At 36.3% G+C, this 11,689-nt stretch overlaps 1 protein-coding gene across 1 annotated transcript in view; it reads left to right on the top strand.

The window, feature by feature from the left end:
- The first annotated feature begins 980 nt into the window (after positions 1 to 980).
- Positions 981 to 11,689, top strand: part of trh (trachealess) — a 1,401,459-nt gene continuing 1,390,750 nt past the window's right edge. Inside the window, 1 exon segment of the mRNA XM_067083537.1 lies at positions 981 to 1,484. Within this exon segment, the coding sequence (XP_066939638.1) occupies positions 1,354 to 1,484 (131 nt within the window). The 5' untranslated portion in view covers positions 981 to 1,353.

Here is an 11,689-nt window from a genome sequence, read left to right as displayed (position 1 = left end):
ATTATTATTATTATTCACTGATAATATTAGTAGTATCTTCCTCATACTGCTGTGGTAATAAATTAGTCTTGCACGTTTGCGTTTTCAGTTCCTGCCGTTATAATTATTTTGGGGTGGGCGGGGGCGGTGGAAGATATAATAAAATGGCGCCATGGCAGTGAGTCGATTTCTTTACTTAGGTTATTAATAGTTCTGCAGTTTAGAAGTCAGTTTCACTAAAACCACGAATCTTTTTTAGTTTATGATCATGTTTATTTTACTTATATAAACTGCCATTTGACCCCATTTGTGGTTCCTTGGAAGTCTTGTGTCTCTTACTGGTTTTGTAAGGATGAACTAATAGAAATATAAATAATTTTGTGTATATAATACTTTCCTACGTTAGATTTTGTATTGACAGGATAATGAAGATAAGCTGCGGTTATGGTAGTATATTATATGATTGATGTGTCCGACATGTTCAGATTTCTTTCCTTTTATCTCTGACACTGAAATGAACAAAGTACGGAACCACTTGCTGGAGACGAGCACAGGTGTGTGGCCTGCACGTAGCGCACGCCTCTGTGCGTTTGTCTCCCTCCGTCTTCCTGGGGCAGGTGAGACGCAAGGGGTCGTTGAAAGGTCACCAACAGCAGCTAACGGCGTCAGGTATATATGTAGGTTGCCCCCAAAGGGTTCGTTTCTCCGTGCGGCGCCTCCACATGCAAAATGGAGTGTTGTTATTTGTGGTAATTGTGTTTGATCGCTGCAGTGGGAGCACTACGACTCCTCGAACGCGGGTTTACCGCCCCCTTTATTGGCCAAGAGGGGGCCCACGGCGTCACTGGTTACCAGAACGGGGTTCTTGATGCTGATTGGTGGTTGTAGTCCAGTGGGCGGGGATTCCTCCGCGACGTCAATGAAGCCGGGCTGGGAGGGGCGGAGCCTTGTCTGGCGCCGCCCCTCTCCATGGCTGTGGCATCCCCAGGCCCGCGCGCTCCCCCAGTGCACACACCAACCCCGGTGCAAACGTTATGTGAGACACAGGTAGTCGGCGTTCCCCAGCGGTGTCCACGTGTTTCGTTGTGTGATTTTACCCTGAGGATACCCGCTGCCCTCCCGCGGGTCGTCAGCTGCTACCCAGTGTTTTCAGTGGTTTTGATAGATTGTCGTTTGTGTAATAAGAGTGCACGGCTCGAGCGTGGTTGAGACGCGGCCGAAGTGTTTTGTTGTGGTAGCGGTGGTGTTGTGACGGCGGCAGTGTGAGAGAGGCGCGGATCAAACTCCTTTTTGGAAGGAGCTGTCCATCACACCGCCAAGTTGGCGGCTAACCCGCGAGGCGCCCCTGGGGGTGGGGTACAGGGGTGGGGAGCCATGGACCCCTTCTGGCCGCTAAGCATGATGCAAGGGGGAGAAGCGGCCTCAGGGTATGGCCCTCACCATCTGCCCCACCCTTCCATGCCCATGGACCTACACGTCACGCAACCCCACTACCAGTATTACAGGTACTGCCTGAAATGTACCCTCTTTGGCACGTGGCACGTGACCGTCTCGATGAATAAATTTATGCTCACTTTATGTATTCTTACCATAAATCCTGCATGCTACTTTTTAAGAATATTTTCCTTCTTTCATTGATTGTCAGACTTATTGGGAATTATGAACTAGTTATTTTAATGTATTTCATATCCGAAGGAAGTCAAGGTCATGAAGAGAATTCAGCTGAATTTAACAAATAAACTTTGGGAAATTCTTTCCAAGATTAATTGGGATGGGTAGAAACAGAATTTTACCGTTAGAAATTATTGTATATTTTATTGCGTCGACAAATTTCTTATTTTTGTCTTTACTTTTGAAAATATGTAAACAGTTATATTTCACTGTACGTTTATGATTAAACGTGTATTATAAAAATGTAGATATTTATGCGCACAGTTCTTAATTACATTTAAAAAATTGAGAATTAGTTTTATTAGAATTTGTTTTCAGGCAAAGGAATGTCGATCACTGGCATAGTCCATAAAAATTTAGGTTATATATATATATATATATATATATATATATATATATATATATATATATATATATATATATATATATATATATAAATAATTTATGTCATTTACCAAAACTCATACATCTTTCCCATATGAAATTTTCATTTTCATCCTTCCTCTAACCCTGGACACGCTTCCTTGATCGATTGTCTAATAAACCAGAAGAAAATTCAAGAACATAAAACAACTGAGAATTTTTAAAAATATATATATTTCCTTTGGGGCGTCTTTGTTCTGTAAAACATTCACTTTTTGATACACCTCCGTTCTAAGGTATATTTATAAAGAGAGAGAGAGAGAAGAGAGAGAGAGAGAGAGAGAGAGAGAGAGAGAGAGAGAGAGAGAGAGAGAAAATGTTGATAATATAAAAGTTGTAGTTTTTTTAAGGTTTCTTTACACGTCTTTTTCGCTTCCGGTAACGGTTGCCCGCAGGATAAGTTATTATTTTCAAAGTGTATTAATTATTTTACTCAACTGAGTATTATGCAATGATTTAGTCCTTCCTGCTTCCCTGATTTATATTATATTTGTTAAAGAAGACTCACTGAAGAGCTAAGAATTATGCAAACTCAAAACTGGAGTATGTGGAGTTCTTGTGGAAGATTACACGAAACAATATTAGAATTAAAAAGAAATATTACGAGAGCTCCAGTCGTAATTATGCGTTATGGGTAGAGATGTTTTGAATTTGAACGAAAGAAAAAAAAGGTGAACCCTTTACTCAGTAAAAGAAATTATATTATTGGATGAATGCCATGATAACTGGTACGCCTAGAAGGCAATGTTAAAAATACTCTGAGTGTGTATGTGTGTGTGCGTGTGTGTGTATGTGTGTGTGTGTTATCGGCGAGGAAGGAAAGTAGACTAGTATGATAAATTAAAGAAGGTGATATTCTTAAACATTTCCTGTAAATGTGTCGAAAGAAACAGAAAATTAGTGTTTGCTTTATATACGCCGTAGTATATACGCCCCTTGACAGATAATTTACTTTTATATTTATGGGGAAAATAATTATTCAGGATTGCCTTTGCAAAATGCCCCTGTCAGTCAGCCCAGCTGTGAATTGAACCAGCATCTGCTGAGAGTCAAAGATACGGCAAGGAGCTAGCAGCCGCATCCCTAGACTGGTTGGGAACCTAAACTCTAACCCTTCTGGCCCCTCGCAGCAAGGGAAAAGGCACAAGTTGAAAATTATATGTATATATATGTATATATATGTAAATATACATATATGTATATATATACATATATATACAGTATATATATATATATATATATATATAAGTATATATATATATATATATATATATATATATATATATATATATATATATATAATATATATATATATACTCAAGCATATAAATTTTGTTTTGTAAAAAAAATTGCAGTAGATGAGAATATAAAATGTTTAATTATGATTATGACAATATTAAGTTCCGTGTAACGTTAAAGATTATGTTCTTTTCTGTTGTGTCAAATGTTATTTGTTAATTATTTTCCGGTAAGCAACAGTTGAAAATATGCTTATTAAAGTAAACAGTTTTTAGTTAACTAACACTTGAACTATGTCCGTATCAATTTAGTTTTATCGAATAATAATAATAATAATAATAATAATAATAATAATAATAATAATAATAATTTGTTTCTGCAAAAGAAGAAAGCATAACGCTAATTTTTGTTAAGAGATTATGCATTTTTGTATTCGCTTAGTACGTGTTGAAATTCTGTATTAATTATTTTTCTCCTCTATTTATTTTCGTTATTTTTGCATATTAGTATCCTGTTCTGTGGAGCCTCCTTGTTTTGATATTTAATGGCCCTTAGGCTTGCTCTGTTATAAATATTTTAACACTAATAAAAATTATACGAGTTAACTGTCCTTACAGTCAAAACCCCTTTAAAACCTGTAACAGAAGATCTCTTTATACTTTCTCATTAGTTTTCCTTGCAAAAAGTTCTTGGGATTAATGTCATATACATATCGTCGTTTTACCAACTGATGTTGGTGTACTCAAAGTAATTTTTATTATTTATAATAGGTGTGCGTGTATTCTTGCTTGAGCTAATTTCCCTAGTCTCAAGGGAATAGACGTTCTGTATTGTACCTTTGGAAAGTTATAGAAATTGTTTCACCAGAGGCTACTCGATAATATCAACAGGTAGAGTTACACGCTGTTGCAACAATCGAGTTTTTATCGTGCACCGAGTCATATTTAGTATTATATATATATATGAGTGATATTCATACTTAAATTGGCTAGCGAATAAGATATATGTAAGATCTTGAGCGTCAAAACATAACGTTTAGGATAAAGTTGAGTGAAGTTTGAATAACAAACGTAGGTTCTGACATGTTGATTACGCTCGTCTGATGCAGTTTGCTTCGTAATGTTCTGTTTTATGCCAGAATAAGAAATCATTTTGTAGAAATTCGTGCCTCTTAAGAGATCTTCCCTCAAGGCTTTTCAAATGAGCGATAAGTCAAATGTCAAAGTGTGGATGTCTGAACTGAAACATTGCCAGACATGGTGGCTGAATGCAATAACACCACGATGTCGATTATCTTTATATTTATTAAGTCAGTGTGTAACACGTAATCCAACTGTCAGAAAAATCTTCAAAAAGAAAATAGATTGCAATGTAATGTACAGTGCATATTATAAGTACGATGCGAGTGCGAAATTACGTACAGTTTGCTGTCATTTTCAAAAGACAGGCACTTTAGTTACAGGATAATTCTGTAATATTTTTGAGACGTCTTGTTCCCTCTTTCATATTTTTCCGACTGAAGAGAGGACGTGATGTCTCGACACTATGTGCTTTAAACTTCAATAATCCTAGAAATTGTTGTTTTATATTGTTAATTTTATATTGTAGTGCGCAGATAATAAAAATGTGGTCGAGCTCTCATCATCTTGATTTGTTTACAATTCAAATCTTAGTATATTTAGTATCAAGAATAGATACAGATCACAGCGATTATATATATATATATATGTGTGTGTGTATATATATATATATAGTTATATATATATATACATTTATATGTATATGTATATATATATATATATAATCGCTGTGATCTATTCTTGAAACCTGTTATACTTTTAAGTTTGAGATTGTAGAAAACCGTCAAGATGATGGGAGTTCGACACTCTATCATTATTCATATATAATTATTATATACATATATATTTATATGTATATATATACATACAGTATATGTATGTATACACACACACGTGTATATATATGTATATATATATGTAATGTGTATGTGCGTGACCTTGCACTGATTGTTATGAATCATGCCTACGAGGCCATTGATTTGCAGAGGAAATTTGCACGGGACAGAATATCAATTTGTGAAAAACAGAAAAAATAAAAGAAAAATAATCAATAAAACAATTTCTGCATACGAAAACAGCAATGAAAGTAAAAACACTATAGCAATGGTGTATTAGATATAAAGTAACATTGCAGCCTCCAGGAATACCCTTCGAAATTAATACAGTAAAACAAATGGTATCGGGCAGTGTGACAGTACGGCACCTTGAGCAGAAGATGGATGCTGACCTTCTGCGAATGGAGTAAAAAAAAACACTGCAACAAGAGAGGCCTCGTCTGCATATTGTTAGGTGTTTTATTCTTGAACAACAATCTGGGCATCATGAGGGCAAATGAGGCATGGCCGTATAGCAACAGAGATCCCAGAGCGCTACCCGAGGCGATGTAGCTCTACACTAAATGAAAACCCAATCGGCAGCAACTCGGTTGTTGGTCGCTAAACAGAATGTGGATGAGAGGAAGTTGGTGGCTTGCAAATACTTCTGTTACGAATTTCATATAGGGTGTCTTGCAATTGCAGCTTCAGAAGTTGAAGCGAAAATGCATTGCATTACTATCCCAATACTATTCTTCTTGTATTTTATTTCTTTTTTTATCTATTCATCTATTCATTAATTTTTCCTTTTTTGGCAAGTGGGATCTCTTCTTTCTGTATTTTACTTTACTTCCTCTTAATTATTCCTAATGAAAACCTTATTCTTTGGAAGCTTGAATTTCAAGTCAGTGGCCCCTGTGGGCCTGTTCCACATGAATAGGTTTCATCTCCGTCTTCTTCTTGAATAGTGATAATAATGATAAAGTAGATCCTAAACAGTTTCAATGAGCTTGGATTTGTCAAGTTCCAAGATTAAAGTCACTCGTTTAAGGACATTAAAATTAGCTTTTCAGCAACCTTAGCAAGCACCACTTTTAAAGTCCTTTGCAACAGGCTCATGTTGCAAAACTTCCTTTCGTCTCGAGAAAATGCCGAGGAAAAAAATATCACGTGCTGATTTTGAAATAAAAGTTTAATTAGAAAATTAAAGTAAAACCCCATATTTGCGTTAAGCAGAATTTATTTTACATGTGTTCTCACGTAATTAACTTTTTGTTAGTGTCTGTCGGTATTTTTTTCTCGCATAGTTTATTTTACATTAGTTCCTCTGTTACACTGGAGATAAGTTTCAGTGACACTTATAGCAAATGAAACGTGGAAAAATAAAAACAACTAAAAAATGCGCCGAAGTTTCTTCGGCGCAATCGAGTTTAATATACAGCGTATGAATGTAGGAAACTCTCAGCTACGGCCTATGAAACTCTCATCTAACTTTAACCTTAAATAAAAATAAAAACTACTGAGGCTAGAGGGCTGCAATTTGCTATGTTTGATGATTGGAGGGTGGATGATCAACATAACAATTTGTAGCCCTCTAGCCTCGTTAGTTTTTAAGAACAGGGCGGACAGAAAAAGTGCGGACGGACAGACAAAACCATCTCAAAAGTTTTCTTGTAAAGAAAACTAAAAAACTGATTTAATTTCTTATGAATGTAAACCGTCACTTTCGAAGGCTAATTGTGGCGTCGAACCTTCAGCACATTACGTAGATATATTCATTGTAGGGAAAAATTCTTAAGCGATGGCTATAAAATCTTAATTTTAGGACCGTCGAAGGTTGAGTTCGTTGTACAGTATTCTTCATCAGGAATTTCAGCTTCAGTATTATGTTTGCTGGGGTATGGCATTTTTTAAGGCAAATTGTCTTGGTATTTTGTCAATATATTTAGATGTATTGGTACTTGGTTGTGTAGGATGTATATTAAAGGCTTATCATACAAATTCAGAATGATTCTCTGTTATGCATTTTCTTTGATTTTAGAGATACATATTTGGTAGGATTGGATATGTAGTCAAACCGACTCATTGTATTAATTACAGGTATTAATTACATGGAATAAAGATCTAAACTTTTACGTAATTAACATAACCAATAAAAATATTACATTATTTTTCAATCGAAAAAGTATAAGTAATTTAGCGTTGTTAATTTTCACTGATTATTTTAAGATGACTCGTTTGTTTTAATTTGTTTTTACACTGAATGACAGTTCTTTCTCCACTTACAGGTATCGTATTTGCGGTAGTGCAGTTCTCCAGGAGTTGGTGAGAGTTATTTTACACTTAGAAAACAAGGAGTTAGACAAGCATTTCCCTGTTACACGTGCAGACACACGCACCATCGTCATGTGTAACCTGTACGTGACGCAAATTTTCTTTCACTATTATTTGTCCGTAGATGGGGCGACGCTAGAAGGCGTTGACCTTCTGGTTCTTGGCGAGCATTTCAGAATGAGTTCTAGTCCTTTTCCTTCTCTTGACTCCTAAATGAGCCAATCCACATTTCTCACAACACAATATAAATATATATATATATATATATATATATATATATATATATATATATATATATATATATATATATGTGTATGTATGGATGTATATACATGTATGTATGGACTCTTTTCTTCCCAGAGAAAGACATGACCACGGTCACTAGCTGGTTTGAATTGTGGTTTTGATATTGAGACAAACCGTCAACGCATCTATCTTTTCATATAAATGCATGAAAATATTAATCGGCTGCGGACTGACCTGAACTGTAGGCAGTGAACCCACTCACGCTTCTGTTTCCTGGGTCTTAAGGCTTTCGGTTTCCAACACCTTTTCCAGAACTTCGTTCTCCTCCTTCCTTCCAGAACTTCACAGGTGTACCCCGTTACACATCCTTTTCACCAGCTTGTGGTCTATCATTACCTCCAAGTGACCAAAGCACCTCTCAGCGCTCTGTTCCATCTTTTCATTTCGGCAAATTTTTGTAGTTTGCCTTATCTCAACATTAAACACTTGCAACACCTCTTGCCGCACATATACTGTGCAAATGATATATCTCCCTACATGTCCACACTTTCACTCATTCATTCAACTTACTTTTTATTGAGGAAATTTGGCTCAGCAGTCCCTTACTATATCCAGACTTTTTCTTCCAAAACATCCTGCTCTTGGAACCTTTTGCCACTCCTCCGTCATTATCGTATTTTACCACCATCTAGTACATTTACTCCCCAATACGGAGTACAGATCGGCCATTATCTCCACCTTTTCTTACTGACTTTCATTGTTCCATCTTTCTAGCGTTCTTTTACCCTCAAGATATCATTCCTGTTAATAACCACTTCCAACTTTATCATTGTTTTAACCCTTTAAAACAGTTCAGCGGTCTGGATTTTATTTTCTTCGGCACCAACTGACACTTTCATCTGCAAACATCAATCACTCCGCACTCCATACATTCACAACTCCCTTTCATATTACACAAATCAGAGCCATCGTCTCCAACACAGCCGTTTTTTTTCTCCCAAATCAACCAACATAGTTGCAAAAATAACAAATTTTTCCCATTTCCGCTTTTTTCTCCGTTCTTGAATCATATGCACTTCCTGTCACAAGCTTTTATCCCGCTGCCGTCTCACCTACGGAATCCTTTGCTTGCAACATTCATTTTCGTACTTATGTTCCCACAGTCTTCCTGTCTTGCCATGCTTGTCTCACTCACCCCTGACGAAATCACACTTTATCCTTTCTAGTTACTATTGCTCACCCCTTTTATTTTGGTGTGCCAGTGTGCCATTAACGTCCAACTCGGTAGGTGAACAGATAAAACGTCATACTTAATGTTCGGGTTCCGCAGTCTCACACATTCAAAACACCAGAATGTACCTCTTTAATGTTATGCATATGTTTATGCAATAAGTATACAAGATACGGGACTGTAGACCTCTAGCCCACAGCCATTTGGGGATTTTGCGCTCTGCAGAGAAATGTAAAAGAAATTTATTTTCCAGAATCTTGCAGTGGTACAGTGATGATTGCCATTAACCACAAGAGAAGACCAATGACCCAAGGGAAAGTTACTTGTTGAAATTGCCTGATCTGAGTGTATGTGGTGGAAATAAACACAGTAAAGTGCAAAATGCTGAAATAAATTTCCTCATCTCTTCATGATCAAACCCAGGACGTCTTAGTTGCAAGACCACTGCCGATCATCCCACTGAGAAGTTGGGACCTGAGTACTCACACCATAACAAGTAGTTACTTGGGTAGGGAGCACACCTTGCATACAAGAGAGTTTTTACCCAACTTCTCCCTGACTAACCAGTGACCTGAGTGATAACATGTAATTAAAACTGCTGTGTGTTAATTTTCATCACATTCACTCACTTCCGGTAATTTAAATTATACATGAATTGGATCACTGGTTAGGTGGAGAGTTTGGTAAAACGCACTGGTATGGAACGTATACTGTCCGTCTACGTAACTACTCAGGTACTGTGTAATTACTGAGGTTCCAACTCTTTTTGTGAACCCTTTCATCTCTCACGCAAGAGGTCCAGGGGTCGATCCTGACACCAGGTGAAAATTTATCTTTACATTTTACATGATGTCCTCCATTGATTCCTGTAAACTTCACTCGGATAAGATAATTCGAATTGAACACTATACCTTTTGCTACTTTGTCAGGAAGTTGGGTGAAACTAGCTGGTATGCAGTGTGAAGCCTGCGCAGATAACTCCCCAGGTACTATTTTACTAAATACTTAGTTTTCTGTTTCTTCTATGACTTCAGTGGATTGGCCGTAGTGTTCTTGTCTCCCATCCAAGAGGTCCTGGGTTCGATTTCGACTTCGGATAGTAATTTATTTCTACCTTATGTATATTACTGTTTGTTGATTTCTATCACATTCACTCAGATGAAGTAATACGAATTAAATACTATGACTTGGGTTGTTAGGTAAGCTGTTAAAACTTGGTGTTATGCATAGTTTGCATCCTGTACAGGTACTTCCTCAGGTACTTGCTAAGCACTTAGGTTCCAACTTCTTTTATTACTTCAGTGGCCTGATTGGTAACCCCTGCACCTCTGTTTTAAGAAGTCCAGGAATCACTGATTATACATCCCTGAAAGATGACAGAATAATTTATAGCTTTTGTATTTTAACATATATTAATTCAAAGTAGTTTTATTTATATACATTATGGTGCATATCTACATCACTTGTTACCTGCTAGGATTTGGCGGTTAAGTGTTTTTTTTTTTATATTACCAGACTGAAGCTGCCCTTGACAGTAAATGCTATGGTACAACCTTACACAAAAGAAGCTAGTTACAGTTCCTGAACGTAAGTTCTTCATTGGAGGGGTGGCAGATTTCTTTGCTAGCACCGCTGTTGGCCCAGCGTTCGACTCTCCGACCGGCCAATGAAGAATTAGAGGAATTTATTTCTGGGTGATAAAATTCATTTCTAGTCATAATATGGTTCGGATTCCACAATAAGCTGTAGGTCCCGCTGCTAAGTAACCAGTAGGTTCTAGGCCACGTAAAATAAATCTAATCCTTCGGGCCAGCCCTAGGAGAGCTGTTAATCAGCTCAGTGGTCTGGTTAAACTAAGTTGTACTTACTTTACTTAGTTCCCAAACATGCAGAGGTATTGATAAACAACGGATATGTGAAGACGGCGCAGCGGTATGAAATTACTATTTCATATAACTAAGTTTAATGTTCTTTTGTTTTTATAATAAATACATAGTTCGGTTTTTGTTCTTGGTGGGTAGGGATTGCTCCTCAGTTGACAAAGCCTGTCAGTACTTATTCATCAAATTCTTCTGCTGTCGTCATCTGGTTCTTATTGCAGACGAATAGCGGTTCTTTCTTGTTTTAGTCTTTTCATGGATATATTTTCATGGATATATATATATATATATATATATATATATATATATATTTATATATATATATATATATATATATATATATACATATACACATATACAGTATACAATATACACACACACACATATAGTATATATATATATATATATATATATATATATATATAATATATATGAAAAATTTGTGAAATCTATCCTTACTAATATTTTAGTCGTGTTAGACAAGATTATTTTGAATATCTGTTGGCGCAATATAAAATGGTCGTATAAGGTAGTGTAAAATTGCCGTATAGTGGATATTTGCAATTTAATACAGGTGTGTACATCACTACACTCATTTTTCTTCATGCCGTGTTACTAAACAGTTTTTTTTTTTTTTTTTTAGGAGATCATCTGCATTTATATGACGTTTATCCCCTTACTGGTTACGGATAAAGCTGGCTACTATGTTTTAAGTTTTGTAACCTCTTTTGTACGATATTTGGATGAGGAAGTTTTACCACTTAACCAGAACAGGTTCCTTTTGGATTATGA

The sequence above is a fragment of the Macrobrachium rosenbergii genome, chromosome 3 (assembly GCF_040412425.1).
Source record: "Macrobrachium rosenbergii isolate ZJJX-2024 chromosome 3, ASM4041242v1, whole genome shotgun sequence".
Taxonomy (NCBI): domain Eukaryota; kingdom Metazoa; phylum Arthropoda; class Malacostraca; order Decapoda; family Palaemonidae; genus Macrobrachium; species Macrobrachium rosenbergii.
The sequence above is the reverse complement of the archived record's forward strand: the minus strand, read 5'-3'. Positions and strand labels throughout refer to the sequence as shown.